Source organism: Protopterus annectens, chromosome 1.part0, assembly GCF_019279795.1.
Source record: "Protopterus annectens isolate FY-2018-M chromosome 1.part0, PAN1.0, whole genome shotgun sequence".
Taxonomy (NCBI): domain Eukaryota; kingdom Metazoa; phylum Chordata; order Ceratodontiformes; family Protopteridae; genus Protopterus; species Protopterus annectens.
Window position 1 is genome coordinate 904,968,708 of NC_056725.1, and position 21,598 is coordinate 904,990,305.

Consider the following 21,598-nt stretch of genomic DNA (forward strand, 5'->3'; position numbering starts at 1 on the left):
CCTGAGAGAAAATCCCCAGATACGTAATGATATGCAAAACATCAGACATAAGTTACTATAATAATACAAAGCTGACAGCTATGAATAAAAATAATGTCTTTCAGCTTTTCCTGGTTAGGGGTCGCCACAGCAGATCACCAGTCCACTTATGACTGGCAGTGGATTTTTACAGTGTCGAGTTGCCAGCCCGGCACCCAGCCTTCAAAGAAGGCACACCCACTCATGCATGCACCTACCTGCATGTCTTTAAAGTTCACTCAACCACAGGAAGGGCATGCAGACTCCACACAGAAAGTGCTCCAGACGAGTATCGAACCGGAGAGCCTCTTGCTGTGAGGTGACAATGCTAACTGCTGCACCACTGCTGCTATGAATCATGAATACAATAAAAATTGGTAAATTAATTCTCAAGAACAAAGAGCAGATAACAATACCATTCAGTTTTATAATGCTAGAAGGCTAGAGAGTAGTGATCTATAAGATGAAGTTATAAAAAGGAAGAAAAGAAGAGAGAAATGTGGTTAGGATGAGTATATGGCTGTCAGGGGATAGCGATGAGTGAAGTGAGGAAAGGAGGAAAGGGGTGGACAGGATGTAGAAGCTTTATGGTAAGATTGGTATGGAGAAATGGAAATTAATAAAAAGGACAAAGGAAATGGCTATTAAAATATGTTGTGACATTAGTTAAGAGGGGGATAGAACTGGATTAGAAAGTTAGAAAGACTGAACTAAAGGGTTTTACCTGGGTTAGAGCAATGTGCAAATCCAAGATTTAGACAGGAATTCTTTGAGTGTGTGTTTCAAGGAGGCCAGGTTACTACTGGACCTAATAGAGAGAGGTAGGTTATTCCTACTTTTGGCTACAGAATAGGAAAAGAGACTTCGTCTCAGATGATTTAATGGGTCTATAGAGTGAAAGGAGTTGTTTGTCTTCTAATCTATGATGTGCATTAGGGAGGTAGGATTGGAATATAGAGCTAAGGGCCGGTCAAGCTCTGGGTTTATGTATGATGTCAGCTATTACAAGTTGAAGGGAATTTAGATGCTGTGATAGTTCAAGTCATATAAGTGACTGGAGAGCAGTTTCAGTGATGTGAGTAATAACAGGCAGTAGCTGCAAACGTAATAATTTTATTGTAACATGTTCCAAGTTTTGATTTTAATGAACCTTGTAGGTTTGTAAAGATATGACAGCAGGTAGAAAGTAAGTAATTGCAAGGCTAGTTTTGGTAGAGTTACTCATAAATTGTTTATGCCTACAGAGGATTCCAAGTTTCTGGTTTTAATGGTATTTTGTATATGAAGGTCAAATTTAAGATTATCTATAGTCATACTTAATAGCTTTAATAGTAGAATTGTTAGCCAAACAGTCCACTTATGCTGTGCTGATGAGGTCATAAGAAGACTGAAACATGCATGCCCACAGCTAGTGGAGTTTGGCATTATTGGCCTGAATTTGTCCATTAACAGACTTAAAAAGAAAAAAGTTGTGGGCATTCAGAACTGCCATATAGCTGAAACATCTGATGTCCTCTCAAGCTTCTCCCTTACCCACAATGTACCAACTCTAAGTTACCTCAGATCTTGTTTGTAGATTTTTTTATCAGAAAAGAAATATTTAACATGCATAAATATAGGAGATGTAAAATTGAATGCACTCAATACAGACAGAAACTATAGCTGGAACTCAATATAAGGACAATGATGGCCCTCTAAGAACTCATTTTTCCAGAAGTTTGTAAATAGAAAGGATGGGGATTGGTGGGCAGGAAGTTGAGGAAAAATGAAAATGGACAACACAGATGGAACGTTATGGCAAATACATAACTTCTTTATCTGATGTTGTCAATTTTCATTCTATCCTCAACTAATGGAATACAGTCCCCAACTACCTATAATCCTAGGTAGTCTCTAAGGAAGGATATTCCTGAGCACATTTGAGTGAGCTTGTGCCAGTTGTGGTAAGGAAATACCTAATTTGTTGTATATACAAATGAAATGCAATCATTTAGCCATCTGGCCAAAGTTAATTTTGCCACTGGTTTTCCCAATTTCACTTCTGCAAAGGAAACAAACAACCGGTCTGTTATTCTGATGTCTTTTATTCTATGCAGTTAAAAACGTAATTGCCTGTGTATATCCAATAAATGTAACGTATTCACACTTATTTGCGAAATTAGGGATGAATACTGGCAAATTCATTGATTGATTGATACTAGATTCTGACACCAACTTGGGAAGGAAAGAGGCATTAGTTTGTAGAGTCACTCTGTCTTTGTGAAAGGTCAAGTATGGAGGTTTAGAAGACAAGGCTGAATCTCTGAAATTCGTCTAGAAGAGGTAATGGCTAATAGAAAAACAGTTTTACAAGTAATATACTTAAGGTCAGATTAAACTGCTGGTTCAAACGGGGACTGTGTTAGAGCTTGTAGTCACAAAATACAAATCCACAGACAAACTTAAAAACAAAGAATGCCATGGCTGATAAACCAACAAGCTGCTGGTTAGTTTTGAAGTCAATAGTTTATTGTAATTACACCCAAAAACAGGTGGAATTACAATAAACTATTGACTTCGAAACTAACTAGCAGCTTGTTGGTTTATAGGTTAGTATGAGGCTAACTGCCCTTATGGGCCATTTTTAAGCCTAGCCAATTACCCCATGTCAGAATCAAACCCTGCATCTTGTGTTTCTAAGGTACGCACCCTAACCATTGCACCAACCTCCCATCTTATGATTTTGTTTTAGAGCTTGTAGTACCAGATTGAGATTGTATGGAGGATTAGAGTCTAAAAAGTAGACTGCCTCACAGGAAAGCTCTGCAGAATTTGTGAGAGGGCACTGAAGAACCTTTGAATCCAATGTGAAAATTTGATATTGCTGCTAACTGAATTTTAATGGTTGAGGAACTAGCCCTTTCTTCAAAAAGTTGGCTAAAAACTCGAGTATGTTATGTATTGGAGCTGAAATTGGTTCAACATGATTTTGCTGTGCCCAGCAAACAAATCTTTTCTATTTACTTGTATAAAGTTTTCTTGCTGAAGGTTTATGGGAAGATAAATGAATATTACAGAAACAGATGCTTGGTGCCAGTGCCATGGGCTAAAGCTTAATGTCAAGAAATGTATAGTTATCCCCTTTGGGAAAAACCATGTGCCCATGAATTACCACATAAGTGGCAGTAAACTAAACACCAACAGTGTGATGAGAGACTTAGGGACACAGGTGGACAGTGGTCTCACCTTCAATAACCACATCGCCACAACAGTCAGGAAATCCTTCTATGTGGCACACCTCATCACTAAGGGCTTTTCATCCAGAAAAAAGGAGGTCATTGTCCCACCGTACTCATCCCTCATTAAGACCCATTATAGAGTACAATGCCCCATTTGGGTTATACCTCACAAGACATCTGCAAAAGCTGGAAAGGCCACAGAAAGACATCACTAAAAGAATCACAGACCTAAAGCAGATGCCCTATGCTGACCATCTAAAAAAACTCCAGCTATACTCTGTGGCATATTGTCTACTCAGAAGTGATCTCTGCTTAACATACAAGGCCATGTGAAAACCTGAGCTGTTGGACATGCTCCACTTAAAGAAATCACAATCCCTCAGAGCCACATGCTACAGGGATCTAAACCTTGTCATCACAATGAACAAAACATGCTGGAGGGATCGGCTCCTGACCCAGAGACTCCCCATACTCTGGAATAAACTGCCAAACATGTCAAGCAGGGCACCACCTTGGCTCTCTTCAAAAGGAACATTGACAATTGGATGGGAGATAGGAAATTCACCCCAGGGGTCACATCAGTCACCCTGCTAGACAGGGGTCCAGGGAAGGAAATATTGTGAGAAGAAATATCCAGGGAATTGTTATGGCTAGGCTTTTATAGGCCCTAGGGCCAATAGCCTAGTACCAACTTATGAACCTATGTCAGACAGGAGAAGAGAGCGTTGGTTGTGTGGCTATTAATGGAATTGGAGAAACCAGGCCATCAGCCTAAGATTTGAGATGTCGGGATAGACCATGCCTGTTGGGTGAGACAGGAGGTCTGGAATCAGATCCAGAATCCAAGGTTCATGAAGTAAGTGAGGCAAAAGGAAGGGAAACCAAATCTGTCAAGGCCAGTATGGTGCGATGAGGATGACTTTGCTCTTTGACCTGACAGCTTTCTGTAGAAATGTTGGAATTAATGGGATTGCTAGGTAGACATACAGACTAGGGGGGGGGCTACTGTTGAAGCAGAGCATCCCTCTGTGATTCTGAGTGTGGAGGGATTAGTGCAAAGTAGATGCTGCGGTTGTTGTTTAAGGGAGAAGCAAAAGATCACAGCAAAGCTGGCCCCATTCATGAAAAATCATTTCCGTCACATTCTTGTTGAGAGACCAAGCATAACCCAGAAGAATAGACCTGCTCAGTTTGTCTGCTATCACATTGGACTTCCCCGGAATATGCATTGCTATGAGAAAGCAGTTAGATGAGATTGCCCTTTGCTACACTTTGAGTGCTTCTTGACACAAGGGGTATGATCTGGCCTCCCCTTGTTTGTTGAAGTACCAAACTACTGACATATTGTCCATTTGAATTGCAGTTGTCCCTAAAGGGGGAGCATCTTGCAAGGCCTGCAACGCTAAAAGCACTGCTCTCATCTCTTGGACATTGATATGAATGACGGCCTCTTTGGGGGACCAAGTGCCTTGGACTGTTTCCCCCAGAAAATGCCCCCCCCCACCCCAATTGGGAAGCATCCATGGTTTAATCCAGCCCTGCCAATTATATCCCTTACTGTTCTAGCTACCAGACCATGGTACAGTTTATTTGAAAGTTAACCTACTCAATTATAAATCTTCTAGAACTGCTTTTGTTATGGTATGCATGCAGGTCACTCAGATTATATCAGGCAAGCTCAGGACAGCATAAATTATTCTGATATATTATTAACAATTACCATCATACTGCATTGCTTAGTTCTGTAGTAGCCTATCATATTTCAAGTGGGTTTTCAGATCTGTACAATGGCTGCATCCTGGTTTATTGGTGGAATGCATCCATGCCTACATTCTGAACTACGCCAGTAGGTCAGGTTCAGAGTTCCTCCTGCAGGTCTCTGCAGCAGAGGTGAAACCTTAAAAAGACCAGCAAAGTAAAATACCTGTCTCATTTCTGAGTGATTTTATCACCTAGGCAGCTTTAATAGAATCCTTCCATGGATATTTTCAAGATATAGTTTAAGGCAGTTTTAGTTCATTGGTTAAGTGGAATCCCAATCAGTAACTATATCATAGGGTAGAAACTAAACTTGGATGTTATTTACATATTACATGTTTAATTTGTTTAGTCTGTCCTGAGCACACTCATCAAAGCAGACACACATGTCTGTTATGTTTTGCCCAGATGCTCCATGAAGTCTGGAATTGTAAAGTGCCCTTATCAAAGTCATATTTTGTACAAGTGGAAGGAATCAGTGCCCGGTTTGCAGGACATTGCATTTATATTACTACTTCAGTTTCCATCTGATGTTTGTATTTTATATAGATGTCAGAGACTTAATCAGTTTAATATCCATTCCCTGTTACCTGTAAAAATGGTCACAGTGCACTATTAAAACCTAATGAGAATTCCCATTGCAGTTTAGAACCTTTAATTTAGTTAGCAGATTCAGCTCTTTAATGAAGTAGGACATCTCTGTTGTAGTTTAGTGGTGATCAAAATGTCAGTGGGGAAATGTCAAGGCCGAAATTCTTAATAAAAATCTTTTATAGAATGGAGGAGGGGAAAACTGAACTTCCGGGAAAGACACAGAGTCCTTGTTTTAATCTGTGTGGGAGCACTGTGAATTGCAAAACTGCTTATATTTTCTGTGATATGATGAAAACTCCATTGTAAGCAAACTTCAATAAAGTTAGTACAGTTTTGTCTGGTCTGTGGGAGAGCTTCTGGAATCTAAATTGTATTCTGAGTTGCTAAAGCAACAAAAGCAGATTAGATTACTTGCAATAAACTATTAACATAGATCCTTAGCAAATAGTTGTCTTCAGTTTAAAAATGTGGTATAATGGTAGACTTCATTCAAATGAAAATGAATGGATCTACGTAGCATGGCCAAAGATTTGAATGGGGTTTTATTCACATTTCTGTTATAGTAAAAACCTAAACCTCTCCCATTTTTTGCCCAGAATCTTGAATTCAGTTTTGTTTTATACATGTAAACAATGACTAATATTCAGAACAATTCAGTGAGAAAGTCATACTTCTGTATGCACTGACCCTGAACTAGTACTCTAGAAAGGCAACAGGGATTACAAATGTTATTTTTTTTATTATAAAAGTATATAACCCAACATTCTGGCTCTGCTGTTTCCCCAGTTTTCATTCTGCATGTAACTGACTACACAGCATACACAGGTTATACAGAGAGACAGACAGTCAGAAAGATAGACAGTGTGCCATTATAAATGGAAAATTATGACAAAATGCCCTTAATCTTTTAAACAGCAAAACATTTCACTGCTTGACTCTTAATTTATATGCTGGGGCAAAAAAGAAGCTCTTGTCAAGTATGTGCTGTATGTTTCTGAACTGCTGGAAAAATATATTATAAATGCAGTAGCTCTTTAAACAGCTAAACAGAAATCCTTCTAAGCTATATTCCCAATTTCCAGTATGTACATCATTATATCCTAATTAAAGGAACATTACACTTTGCTTTCATCTGGCAAGCCCTCCCAGAGTTGTTATTGTGTCTTTCGGCTTTTCCCGGTTAGGGGTCGCCACAGCGAAACTCCGGTCCGCTAATGATTGGCAGTAGATTTTTACATGCTGAGTTGTCAGCCCTGACGCACAACCTTCAATGAAGGTACACCCATTCATGCATGTCTCCACACAGAAGACGCTCCACAGTACCGCCTAAAAAAACAGTTCATGAGTACAAGTTTAAACTTGCTTGCATCTTTAACCATGATTAATCAGGCCTCTCAAAATTTATAAAATTCACTGACCCACATCTGCAGCATGCCTGACAGGTCAGTAGCATCTGTCAAGGAAAAAACTGATGTAAGTTGTATCCTTTAAGTCAAAACATCTAACATGGACTCAGCATTTTATAGGTAAGTACTAGGCTAGCTGCTCCTGTGGGCCATTTTAAGCCTAGCCAATTTCTCTTCAAAGGTGAAAATCAAACTCTGTACTTTCTGTGTCTGATGTTAGCATCTTAACCATTATTTATTTAACCATTATTTACTTCATTTCCTGTGCAAGGTTTCCCTTGATTTGATCGAATGTCAGTTTGGTTACTGAGTGAAAGGGGTGGTGCTTAACACTGAATATGTAGATAGCTGAATTAAAAATGTTAACAGACCTTTTAGGCTTGAAATGTGAGTGGAACTGGAGCAGTTCAGAGCGTGTGTGTGTGTGTGTGTGTGTGTGTGTGTGTGTGTGTGTGTGTGTGTGTGTGTGTGTGTGTGTGTGGTAGTCAGGGTTAGGGTCAAGGATAGGTGGGGGATAGGTTTTGTATGTTTATGTGCAAGTGTGTGTATTTTAGGGTTTGGGTCAGGGTTAGAAGAGGTGCTAAACCTAGCCCTAACACTGCTCATTCCCCCTAACCCTAAACCTACACCTTAACCTCCCGTAACATTGCCACTATTCAGATAAACTTGAGGCTACTGTTACAGTGGGGGGAGGAGTAAAGATCAGGAGAGTAAATACTTTTCCTTTCTTGATTTTTTGTTTATTTGATATTTAGGGTGTTTGGTCTTCAGTATGTTCGAAGTTCTTAATGCTAGTTTTTTACCACAGCATTAAGAATGTTTGATCATACAGAGGACAACTTCTGTGCAGAAATGTCTGATAGCATTTAATAAGTGCAAGACTAAACTAAAAAAATGTAATGCTCTATAATGAACTGGACTATCCTTTATTCAATAAGTTATAAATCTGGAAAGTGAACAAAAAACACAAGCACACTGGAACAGAGTCATGATGTAATACATTTTACTGAACCAACCCTTGTTTTGTAACTACTGGCATAAGGTACAGATAAAGGTATGGCATCATATCTGTTTTCCAATATCTTTGTGTTTTCTTATAGTGAACAAACACAGCATTTCCTAACCATTGCTACTATCAAGAATGTGAAGCAAGACTTTTCTGGGCCATGTTTAATTCCTAGGGAAATTTTTCATTGGGGATGTATGCCATACAGCTGTTTGAAGATGTTTGGGTTGATGATGCATCTTGTAATATAGCAATGGAATTGCCAGCTTTCTTTGAAAACCTTGATTTCACAAAGATAATAAATTCTGCAACAAATAAACATGGCAGCTCTGGCAGTTGGCTTAGAGGATTAATGTGCTGTTTCCTGTGGTCCAGTGGTACAAGGTTTGATTCCTTCAGCTTCCATTGCCTAACTGTGTGACTGTGTAACTTAACCAGCCACTGCTCCCGGGTTAAGTCTGAAAAGGGTCCATGTGCTCTACCACAGGAAACAAATACAAAACAATAAATACAATTCCTGGTTCCCACTTGGTCTATGACTAGGGATTTAGTTATAGAAAGTATTTTGCAGTCATGACATCATCTAGCCTACTTTGGTGCTGGAATAGCGCATTCTTCAACTCCAGGCACTAACTTATTCCATTGGAGAGACCTCAGAAACATTACATCAAAAGCTTTGAAACCAATTATTAAATGAATTCATGAGTGAAGTTACTGCTGATGACTCAAAATCTGCAAGTCTTACTTATCATAAAACTGTCACTGGTGCTTTGAAGGCTCTTGCTCCTTTGTGATTTGGTTCAAATCCAGTGTTTAACAGGAGGTACGTCATGACAACGAGGTTTGTACTTTGCATTGACTGGGTTAGTGTCTACAACATTTATGTAAAAAGACTAACCTTCTCTAAGATAAACTTAGCCTAGCTGAACATTATTCAATATATCAGGCCTAAATAGTGCAAAAGAAAAACATATTTTCTATCCAAAACAATAGCCAATATCTCATACTGACATCCTACACTAACCCGAGTAACAAAAGCATTCGGAAACCTTGTCTGCCTCAAAACACACATCATTTTCTTAAATTTAAGTATGAGGAAACTGCCTGTTATTTTACTGGTAAAAATACCAAGCTCTGCTCAAATTGTTCAGACTCACTTTGCCATGATGTGTCTGTATGTGAACTTCCAGCCTATAAATGGGCTGAACTTGATATTATCAGATTTGATGGTATAATAAAAGTGATGCCATTGCTATGGTCTGCCTTTTGTGATTCATGTCCAACCAAACCTATTAAATCATGCTTTAACTTTTTATGGCTTATTATCCTCCAGCTTATTTTGCTTTCCCTGAAGGAGGAAATATTCCTGCAAACTTTAACAGAAGTCTAAGTTACACTTATTGCTAACGAAAAAAATCTTTGGACCTAAACTGCATGGAAAATTATGACTCCATTTCTAACAGTCCATTTATTGGTAATGTTACTGAAAAAGTAGTTGATCTACATATGTATTCTTTTCTCACTTCTCAAAACCTGTTAGATACATACCAAATTAGGCATACAACAGTGTTTCTATCACTGATGACTCAAACCCTCTAATTCTAGTGTAAAATAAAACTGACAATGGCAGCATAGCAAAGGTTGCATTCCATTGTAGTTTTCCTTCACCTGTAGGTTGATTTTGACTATGTGAACCATGCAAGCCTGTCTGAATGTCAAGAGTCTTCTATTAGTTTTCCCAAACTGTGATAACTGATTTAGTTTTAAACTTTCAGGACATCCCAAAAGGAATTTCTGAATTAAATTTTTTGGTTTTGCCACCATTTAGAAATTGCAGTTTTTTACTGATTGATTTTTAGCACTTTTGCTTTTTGCGGTATACATGTTGTCACTTACAGAATCCATTCAGAGGACTGGCATTTCTTATCAGTTTTGTAATGATGATCTTCAGATTTTCTAATCTTTCTAAATCTAAATATATTTGAAAAAATATCTGTTTCTCAGGAGATGCCAGAGAAGCGACATAGACAAAACCGTGGAAAACAGAAGCACTACCTATAAATGCCAGAATTCATCTACCTTATTTTCCTGAACTTTTCCAGATATAAAATATAACATATGATGAGGATTACTTAAAATTTGTCAGGTGCTTGACCTAGGTGTGATCTTCTAGTCAACTTAAAGTCTCAAGGAACATATATCTACTACAGTGAAAGAGGGATACTATAATCTACAAAATATCTATCCTTTATTTGAAATGTTTGCAGCTATCAGGTTTGGCCACTGTGATTCAGGCTTTAGCCACATTGTGACTTGATTACAGCAATGCATTCTGAGTTGGTCTTTCAGAGTCTGATCTTGCTCAACAGTACAGTCCAACTGTACATGGTCAGATTGCTACATGGCACCACATGGTTTTGTCACACCATGTCTATCCTTCTAGAGCACCACTGACCTCTTGTCACATCTGGATCAGTTTTAAAAACACTAGTTTATAATTACTTGGCCGTTTACAGTATTATACAATACTACTATTACTATTACTACTATTTACAATAGTATACACACCTGTTCTGCGGATTTACTGATACCTTTTGTCTCTACAAGATCACTTAGCTTATCTGAATGTGGAATGCAGGTGGTTTCTTTATTTCATTCAAAACCCCTTTTGCCAACCTATCTTCAGTGCTCTGGAACTGGTTTCCATGTCAGATCAGAGACTACATCACTGAGCTCTATTTGAGGAAACTGCTGAAGTATTACCTTTTTTATTTAATCTAGATCAACCCTTCTTCTGAATCTCTCTCTCTCTCTCTCCCCTCTTTTAAGCTCATTTCTTTTGACTTCTCTCTAGTTTTAAAGTTACTTCCGTGTTGTTTCTACTACAAAACATGTCTCTTCATTTGCAAAATACTAAGTTTTCAGCATTTAAATACAGATGATAATGGTATAGAGGATTTTGTTCGGATTGTCATTCATAACCTGCTTATTATGTGTTGAAGACATGGATACCAAAAAATTCACCTCAAGAACAAAGCATAAAATGGTTCAAAACTGCGTATTATTTGGCTTGAGAGACTTGCACACCTTATTTCTGATGTATGTGATATTTCAAATGGTCACATAATATACAAAAAAATGGATACTTTTTTAAGTATTAAATGAGGGCTGCTCAACTTAATACAAAGTTAAATAGCACGAGTTGTTTTGCAAACCTCTTCGTTTCCACAGTAGAAAGAGGCTGCTAACTACTGAAGACTCCTCCCAAGCTAAGAAAAAAAAGAAGTTATGTTCTTACTATTATGTTCTATCTGTTTAGTTGATCTTCATTCATTCTTGATGAATGGGACTCAGTTCCAACTCCTTGGAACCGTCTCAAACGTTACAAAGCTCGCACCAAAAATCCTAGAGCTAAGGCTCTATGCACAATGCCCCTCTCTTCATTAACTCAGATCGGATTTGCAGCTAAAGTATAGGATATCAGAAGCCCTGTCTAAGGCAAACCCTAAAAGACCTTCCAGAACAAGAGTCCAAACCTCCAGAAGTGCTTTGGAGGGGGCAGGAGAGTGGGATGCCAAGAAAGAATGAATCCTCTGAGGATGAGTTGGAGGACTTCCAATTACCCCTCTGTTTTAAGAGTTCTAGGATGTCTCCAAATGAAACATCTTCAGGGGGTGACCTGAGGGAACCCTCCCCTTCATCATAATCTGTGTCTTCTGTGACAGACTCTTCTGGGGAATCTAGATGCTTCCTCTTGCAAATCTTCTTTTGGGGTGGCTCCTCAGTGGGGATCTCTGGGAAGGACTCTGAAGAAGAGAGGCCCTGAACATGGATACCTTGCCGCTTCGGTGCCTACTGTCCTGACATGAGAGATGGTGACAACTACGATCCAGAGGGTACAAATATGTGATACTCCAGTGTAGAAATGGCCAGCTGAGAGCCCGCAGAGGCTACAGCTCTCTCCATAATTTGGAAGGCAGGCCCCCCTGAAGAAGGATGGGAGCCCGGAACCGAGAAAGACAACCTCAGAACCAGGGTCACACCCTGCTTCGAAGGGCCACCCTCCAAAGCAAGAGCCGATGTGAGTCCAAAACTGTCAGAGTTCTGAAGGCCAAAGACAGCCCAAAGCAAATAACTGGTACCATACTGAAGCCCCCTGAAATGGCAGCTGAACCATGGCCCCCGGTATCTATCGGTTCTGTTGGAGCCAAAGACATCAGAGCCAAACCTAGTACCAAAGAAGGAGCTTCTGCAGGCACTGGAAAAGCTGGAACTGGGGTAATCAAAGTGGTGGATTCTGGACCAATAAAAGAGGTCAGAGGAGGACAATCCAGAGGATTCCTGGGAGAATAGGCCTTGGCTCCAGGAGGGAGGGAGGTCTGAGTGGGTGCGGGAAGACCCCTGGCCACCAAAAGCTGATCTACCAATCTTATCACATCTACCTCAGAAAGACTTCAGGTTGAATGGACCGACATCCCCGAGGGAAACTTCAGCCTATCCATAAAAGGGCTGGGGATTTGACCCAGAAAGGGGTATGTAGAAGGACAATACCTTGTTCTGGGAGGTACAATTACGTCGCTCTTTTGCACCATATGCTGCAGAACACATGAAGAAGTCAGAACCGAGTGGGAAGTCAAGGTTACTGGAGCCAATGAGGTCATCAGTGCTGAGACAGGTAAGGTCGGTGCCAACGGGACTGTCGGTGCCGAGGAAGTCAAGATCAGGGAAGATATCAGTGATGGTATCGGAAAGATTACCTAAGATGTAGAAAGAGAAAAGGGGGAAAACAAATTACCAGTGATGGTAATGGAGAATATCATTAGGTAAAGAAAAAGGACAGAGACAAAGTTATATATATATATATATATATATATATATATATATATATATGTGTGTGTGTGTGTGTGTGTGTGTGTGTGTGTGTGTGTGTGTGTGTGTGTGTGTGTGTGTGTGTGTGTGTGTGTGTTTGTGTGCATATCAACATGCATTCGTCAAGATTATAAAGGAAGAAAAATCTACTTTAAAGTGCAAGGAATAGGCTTTGAAGGGAAAAAAGATATAATATAAGCACTTAGCTGGAGAGTATCGACTGATGCATCCTGATATCAGAGTGGCAAACAAGATTTGAGGTAATGGAGAGAGGGGCATTGTAGGTAGAGCCTTAGCTCAAGCGTTTTTTGGCTGGTGCATGCTCGTTCTGAGGAGTCCCATTCGTCAAGAATGAATGAAGATTGATAACATCAGATAAAATGTTCCCCCTTATATAACTTCTGTGGTATGGAAATATACTTTAGTTGTCAAATTCCCTTTCCCATGATGCCTACCTCTATTATAAAAGCCTACTCTCAAAAGCTGCCAGTTCACTTTTAAGTAAGACTGAACAGGCTCTATATACTGATTACTGAGCAACTCATTTCAATCTTACTGATTTAGAAATATAACACTTTAAGGTTTTCACATACACTCTGCATTAAAAACAAGACCAAAAGTGTATGTTGGCTGAATTCTAAATGACTGCAAGGCATTCTACCATCATGGTTCCAACAAATATTTATATGATTCTGTGGAAATAACACATGGAAACCATGAGGGACTGAAGTGGATGTGACATATTCACTTTACATTAATATCTAAATGTGCTGAATTCTGCAGTATTTGTTATATCCTGACAGTGAAAGGTATGCTATGTTAGCACATATGACTTGATCTGTGAGCAGCCCCCCCCCCCAACTTCTGTTTCCAGTCACTTTTAGTTGTAAGGCCGAATTTCTTTTATTTACATTTTTCTGCATACCTTACCCCCTAGTTCAATACTGTTTAGCTCTGCGTTCCTCCGAGTATTTGATACACAAGAGGCAATGTGTACAGGATAATCCTCTAGGACTTGCTGCCATGCTTAAATGATCCAGAGCCATGGCTGTGAGCCAGAAGTAAACTACTACCAGAATATTCCATGGCCCTGATTGCAATCTCTGCTGTGATTACATTAAATTTATCATAAACAGAGTTTTAAACACCTCCTAGTTATGCTGTTTGTGCATTACACTACAGAAACAAGCATACATGGCAAATGTACCAGCAAGCTTGTTGTTACAAATCCATTTGTGAAGTGCTTTCTCTTGTGTGACACTCCCAAGTTGCCACATATGGACAATAGCTGCGAGATATAATGCTAACATAATAACTACATAATTAAACATCATCACTACCAGCCAAGAGAAAACCGGAACTCTTGCTTAAAACAAGTATCCTTTTCTAGTGTTCTGAGCCAGAAGCCTTTCCTTTCAAACGTTTACTCACACTGGGAACAACAGGAAAAACTAGGGTATGACTGATTAAATGGCTTTAGTAACATTCAGCAGATGTTTATGTATTTGGTGCTTGCCATTTCGGTCTGGTACAGTGCCACTTTATGCAAACCTTCTGCAGCATTACATGTGGCTACAACACTTGGGTTAATGCAGTGTTCTGTACAAGGTTTCATGTCATAATGGTCCTTGGAAAGTAAATGGAGTATGGGTGGGCAGTGATTAGTTAACAATGCGCTTCCATAAGCAAGACTGCAGTTTAACTAGAAAATAAATTTATCAAGTACTGCTCAGTTAAATGGTTAAAAGGAAGTCACAGAATACATGTACCTGACTTTAATGCTAGAGTTCACAGGTATATTCACAACTAGGTAAAGGAGTAGTGTGTAAATACTGACACTGTGAGAAAGAACATGTGCTTGTTGTTATGGAACATTCTTGCACGAAATACAGAGTGCAATGAGGTCTGTATAAAGCATGTAGTGTCAAATGGTATTTGAAAATCTAGCATCTGGATATGTTATTATAGTGTTCCAATACAAATTTATATTCCAATACATGTATTTATACATTAGTCTCAACAGCATCAGTTTAACTTGGAAAAGCATCAAGACAAGAGTCATTAAAACAAGAAGGAAATTTCAGACAATAAAGACAGATATACAAGTATATCTGCCTTCATATCATTTAAGAAGCTTAAATTAATTCCTAGCCAGATCTGGGAAATTAATAATTACTTGTACACTTTATTATGCTAAGGTTTCTATGCTATACACTTACAGAAAGGAAGACAGATAAAGGTGAAGAGCAAAAATAAGGCATAATCTACCATCTAGGGTTGTCCCTTGTCCACGCAGGGCAGCTCCACTCCCACTGTGGTACTCCGCTGCCACAGAGACTTCGTATGTAGTGCTTGGTGAAAGATTTTGTAGAACTGTAGTAGTGGTGTCCCCAGCTACTGTCACTTCCTCCATGTCTCCTCCATCTCTGGGAATGTATGTGATCCTGTATCTCAGTACATTTCCAGGAGCAGCTAACCAGCCAACTCGGAAGCTGTCAGTAGTTTCTTCTGACACTCTCAAATTCCTCGGGGCACCTCTGACTGAACAAAAAAAATGCAAATATTTAACGTGCTAATTTTCAGAAAACACTGCTTGTGCAAACAAAATAATATTAAGCCATGTATTACTTGCTTCACGTCATGTATTTGCACTTTGCGCTTATGAATAACTATCAGAGCATGCATTAACAGGCATTCTAACAATACTTTGCAGCAAACAGTAACACATAGTTCTAGAAAGTACATACTGAATATATTAAAGCATTAGGCAAAACATAGATAAAAGTAAAGTAACTGAATGATTAATTCAAACCCACATAATTCTACTGCATAACATAAGATTTAACTTTGCAAAAGCTAATTAAGTACTACCTTTGATAAGTGAGCTATATTTTTCGTTAACCATGCATTCAAGTCATGCTGATCTAAACAGACATTATAAACAGCTAAATAAACTTGGGGGTGTAAGTCTGAAAGATAACCAGGCACTGTAATGATCTTTTCTGTGAACAAATGTTGCCATCAGAGTAGCACACTTTCAACAGAAAAATAATTAAATAAGCAAAAAAAGTACTGCAGAATCCTTTTGCCCTGAAGTGGAGTTACTGATTATTTCTGTTTTGTAAGTTGGTTTATAAGGAATTTCAAACTATTTTGTAAACCAGATATGCTTATTCAAAAAAATCAACAATATCTTTTATTTAGATATTCTTATTCTGCTGTTGAGATGTTTTCATTTGTATTTACCTGCATGTGCATTTTAATAACACTTTTACCAAAAATAAAAAATAAAAAAAATCTTTAAATTGGCTTGTACAGAACAGGACTGCCATAAAGTTAATAAAGTGATCATTCAAGCACTTTTATCAGTTACTTAGGTTCATAGGTTCATAGGTTGGTAATAGGCTATTGGCCCTAGAGCCTATACAAGCCTAGCCATAACAATTCCCTGGCTATTTCTTCCCACACTATTTACTTCCCTGGACCCCTGTCTAGCAGGGCGACTGATGTGATCCCCAGGGTGAATTTCCTTTCTCCCATCCAATTGTCAAGGTTCCTTTTGAAGAGGGCCAAAGAGGCACTCTGCTTGACATATATAGCCAGTCTGTTCCAGAGTCTGAGGAGTCTCTGGGTCAGGAACCTATCCCTCCAGCATGTTTTGTTTATTGTGATGACAAGGTTTAGATCCCTGGAGTGTGTGGCTCTGAGGGATTGGGATTTCTTTAAGTGTAGCATGTCCAACAGCTCTGGGTTTGACATGGCCTTGTATATTAAGCAGAGATCACCTCTGAGTACACGATATGCAACAGAGTATAGCTGGAGTTTTTTAAGGTGGTCAGCATAGGGCATCTGCTTTAGGCTTGTGATTTCTTTAGTGAGGTATTTCTGCAGCCTTTCCAGTTGTTGCAGATGTCTTGAGAGGTACATACCAAATGGGGCGTTGTATTCTATAATGGGTCTAATGAGGGATGAGTACAGTGGGACAATGACCTCCTTTTTTCTGGATGAAAAGCCCTTAGTGATGAGGTGTGCCACATAGAAGGATTTCCTGACTGTTGTGGCGATGTGGTTATCGAAGGTGAGATCACTGTCCACCCGTGACCCTAAGTCTCTTATCACACTTTCAGTGTTTAGTGTACTGCCACCTATGTGGTAATTCACGGGTACATGTTTTTTCCCAAAGGGGATAACTATACATTTCTTGGCATTGAGCTTGAGCCCATGGCTCTGGCACCAAGAATCTGTTTCTGTAAGGCCCTTTTGTAGAGTATCCACATCATTTGGGGATTCAATAATGGCTCCCAGTTTGCAGTCATCTGTGAACTTTGTTAGCCAGAGTCCCTTAGTATTGGCCTGTACTTCAGAGAAGTAGATGCCAAGTCCCAGGACTGAACCCTGAGGTACTCCACTTGTCACTTGTCTGGAGCTGGATTTGGAGTCAGCTACTTTTACAGTGTGGGTTCTGTCAGTAAGCCAGTTGGCAACCCACTGAGTGACATAGGGATTAATGCACAGCTTAGTAAGTTTATCTATGATTCCAGAGTGGGGGGTGGTGTCAAAGGCCTTGGCGAGATCCAGATAAGCTGTGTGGACTGCCTTATCCTCGTCCACGGCTCTGGAGACTGATTCGAAGAAGTCAACCAGGTTCAGGAGACAAAATTGTCCCTTCACAAACCCAAACTGGGTGGGGTCCAGTGTTTGAAGATTGCCAATGGCTTTGTTTATAAGTTCCATGATAATACGTTCCATGGCCTTGCAGATCAGGCTCATCAGATTGATGAGGCAGTAGTTCCTGGGATCCAAGTTGGATCCCCCCTTGTGGAGTGGGATAACTGTAGCTGTGTGCCACTCAGTGAGCATGAAGGCTGAGGTGAGGGTATGATTAAACATGACACTTAGGTGAGGTGCCACTTCATTTTGTAGTTCATGTAGTACACAGCCCGGGATTCATCTGGTCCCATGGATGCTGTATTCTTAGCTTTGGAGAGTGCATTTTTTGCCTGTGTGTCCGTTATTACCGGAATTTGGCAATCTTCCGGTATTGAGATGGGCCGTTTAGGGGGTGAGAGGGGGGTGAAGTTGGCACTGAATTGATCTGCCAGTATATTGGCAATATCCTTGGGATCAGTATATTTAATGCCATTCTGTTGTAGCTTAGAGCAGATCTGAGCATTGACATTTAGATTCTTGACATAGTTATAGAATTACTTGTGGTTGTCTTTGGAATCTTTGGCAATTTTGTTTTTGTAACTAGCTTTGGAGGATTTTATGAGGGATCTCAGCTTCTTACTGAGGCTGGTAAGAGAGTTTTTTGCATCCTGGGATTTTCCTCTTTCCTCCAGTTTCTTCCTTTTGCTGTAAAGTTTGTTTATGGCAGAAGACCACCAGATTGGCTTCCTTTTTTTGGTTCTATTTGGGATGGCACGACTCATGCATGAGTGGATGTGCTCATACAGTGCCTTAGTGTAGGACTCAGCAGTCAAACTTCCAGTTCCCGCCTGCATGGGTGTCATGAAGTTTGTCACCTCTGACTTGAGTGGCATGAAGTTGGCTTTGGAGAAGTTTTTTATGGAGGTTTCCTTACTGGGGGGTGGGGGTGGGATGTGGATGTTAAGGGTGATTAGCTTATGGTCTGACCTGACCAACGAGGGGGTGACCATAGCTGTGGAGCATTGATTTCCCATGTTGGTAATGACCAGGTCTAGGATATTGGAGCCGCTGGTGGGACTATGGATTAGTTGATCCAATGCTTTGGAATTTATGTTGGGCAAAGGTGTTGGTACTTATACAGTTATCCAATTCTAACATTTCACTCTGGTCATATAATGCAAAGCAAATGAAAATATCACTTTAGATCAAACTTATGAATGTGCTCAAAGTACAATTCCATGTTGTCATCATGAAAAAACTGAGAAACTCTGTAGTCCTTTTGCCAGGTAAGGCATGAATATTTGCCTTTCTCTAAATGTATCTGCTTACAAAAAGTTAAGAACCTCTTTCATGATTAACACAGATCACTGCATATAAACAGCAAAGAAAACATTGGTTTTCTTCTTGTCATAGATTATTTCTAAAATTATGGAAAGCCTATATCAGACTATATGACTCTCACAAGCACTTTCAATACATGTTGGACCAGATTCAGGTTAGATAATTTCACATTTTTATATGTTAAAAGCGTTTATCAACAGAATGATAAGTATGGATGAATTACAGACACAGAATAATTCTAAATTAGTCTTTCTCCAAAGAATGATATCTATTGGTAAATTAGCGAAGCAAATTTAGGCAAATATTTTGATGGCATTTAACTAAAAATGTTAGCAATTATGTTCAGCATATAAGTTAACTAAAAGGCGTTAACAGTGCTGAACACAAGACTTCAAAACAGAATTATTTAATAGCAGTACCCATAAGAAATGGTAATGGCCCACCATGGAACTGTGGGTTCAGGGTGACCATCAGACTCTCCCATATTATAAAACCTACCACTGGCCAAATCTCAGTCAGTGGCTGGTAGTTTGAGAAAGTCCATCTTCAGTAAGCAGAAGGACTTAATCTATAAGTGCTAGCGCTCCTCTGTTACTGTACAGCTTCCCTAAACATTCTCAAGGTAAAACTGCTTGAGCATCAGTAGCCCAAAGAAATAAAGATGAGCAGCATAATACAGAATATTTTGTCCCATAGGAAATCATTGCTAGTATGACTTCTAATTGTCTGCCATAAATTATTCACTTTTTAGGGAGATTTCTGTTTTTTTTTTTGAGTTGATGAGATTGTGGAGTTGATATATATATATATATATATGTATATATATATATATATATATATATATATATATATATGTATATATATATATAAGTGTGGGGGGGTGCTTACCAGCTGTTAAAAAAAATCAAGAAAAGGGAGATTTCTTCCTTTTGTTCCAGGCATTTTTTTGTTCATAGGTTCATAGATTAGTACTATCCCTTGTGAGACTCAAACCCTGCACCTTGAGTTTATAAGGCAAACACCTTAACCATTAGGCCACCCTCCCAACCCATGTTGTTGTTCTCATGGAATGCTGACCTTCAGGAAATCAGTGCTTCACAGTAGAACCGTTCCTGTGTTGCTCAGAAGGTTGCTCCTAGACACCCCCTTTTCCCAATATGCACCACACATAACTCTTTCCATCTCTCGCTGCTTCTGAAAACAGCAAGAAAGCTGAAACAGGAAATGAAAAGTCACAGGAAAGCAAAAGACAGACTGACATAAGAGGCAGGTCATGGAAAAGAAAGTGTTTTACCAAAGATGGGCCTTCTTTTTACAAATCTATCATTAGGGTTAAGTACCCATAACTTTTATCTACAATAAGAAGAGATCTAGCCTCAATAATGTTTAAGACAGAGTCCCTTGCTAATACTCTGGGGTGGCCAGTCTCATGAGAACACAACTCTGACTGTGGTGGCCACTGAAAAAAAGCCGTGTACATTAAATCTCCACGTTATGGTGTCTTGAAAATGTGCTCAGCGTAGTCCAAGCTGCTGCTGTGTAGATGTTGGCTAAGGTGGCGTTATGGATAAAATTAACTGCATTAGTCACTGCACCAGTAGAATGTGATGCAGTTCTGTAAAAGAGACCTTCTGAAAAGAATATACTTGGCAACCTTCTGACCTTCTAAAAAGAACATACTTGGTAACCTTTGACCTTCTAAAAAGAACATACTTGGTAACCTTCTAGCTCACCTGGGATTTGGCAAAAGACACTCATGGCTGACTTGGTACTGTCTATGTGTAAACTTTAAGCTGTCACTGAATGCCTATAGAGTGAAGATGATATTCTCCAAGGGTAGAAAAACTCTGAGAAGAACAGAGGCAAACTGACAGTGTGACTTAAATTAATGTCTGTATTAAGCCTGGGCATAAAGGGTAGATTGGTGCTAAGTGACACCCTTTTGTTGTAGAAAACTATATAAGGAGGTTTATTACAAATAACCTGAAAGTTCATATATCTTGGCAGAAATAACAGCTACTAGAAAGAGGGCCTTCCAAGATAGAAAAATAGAAGTTGAATGAGGCTGCAGACTCAAAAAGTAGAAAGTTAAGTTTCTACAGCTGAAGAAGGAGATGGATTCCTAATATGGACCATAAACGTTGGAAAATCCTACATAAATGGTCTTGTAAACATTCAAAGTTGCCAGAGAGATAGAATCTTGACCTGAATGGAAGTTAGAAATGGCTGCCTATGAACTTTAATAGAAGAATAACTCAAACTAGAGTCAAACAGTTATGAAAGACAACTGGGAGGCCATCCAAAGAGGAGCTAAGAAGGGTTCTACACACTTATGGTTTACCACGTGGAAATATGAGACCCTTTCTCATGGAATATTTTCCAAGATGAAGCCAGATGGTCACAGGTACACTATGTAAAAATCCTGGATGCTTAGCATTCACTGGTACTGAAGTAGATAAACAGTCCAATGCAGAGCATGCAACACCAATTATGAATTGCTGGGAATGTGAGGCAGAGGCATATTGGTAAATTATTGTCCCAGGGAACTGTGAAAGAGGTAGGGTGAAGAAGTGGAAACAAAATCTATTTGGGTCAAAAAGGGGGTGATGAGAATTAGTTTGGACTCCTACAGCCTGGCTTTCCTGATGAATCTTTGACATCAAAGAGAATTCTGTAAAGAGGTCGCTTACTTTACTTTACTTTACTTTAGGGCCAGAACATACTTCCCCAGACTTCAT

General features: G+C 39.4%; 1 protein-coding gene across 3 annotated transcripts in view; it reads right to left on the bottom strand.

Annotated features, from left to right (window-relative positions):
• The window catches only part of COL12A1 (collagen type XII alpha 1 chain), a 589,904-nt gene that overhangs the window by 451,443 nt on the left and 116,863 nt on the right, over window positions 1-21,598 (bottom strand). For 2 of the 3 annotated variants that reach the window (XM_044063907.1, XM_044063915.1), the window contains exon 12: window positions 15,138-15,410. The exons of the other annotated variant lie outside the window; for it this stretch is intronic. In XM_044063907.1, coding sequence (XP_043919842.1) covers window positions 15,138-15,410 — 273 coding nt within the window. The remainder of the gene's footprint in view (window positions 1-15,137; window positions 15,411-21,598) is intronic. 3 annotated transcript variants of the gene reach the window in all.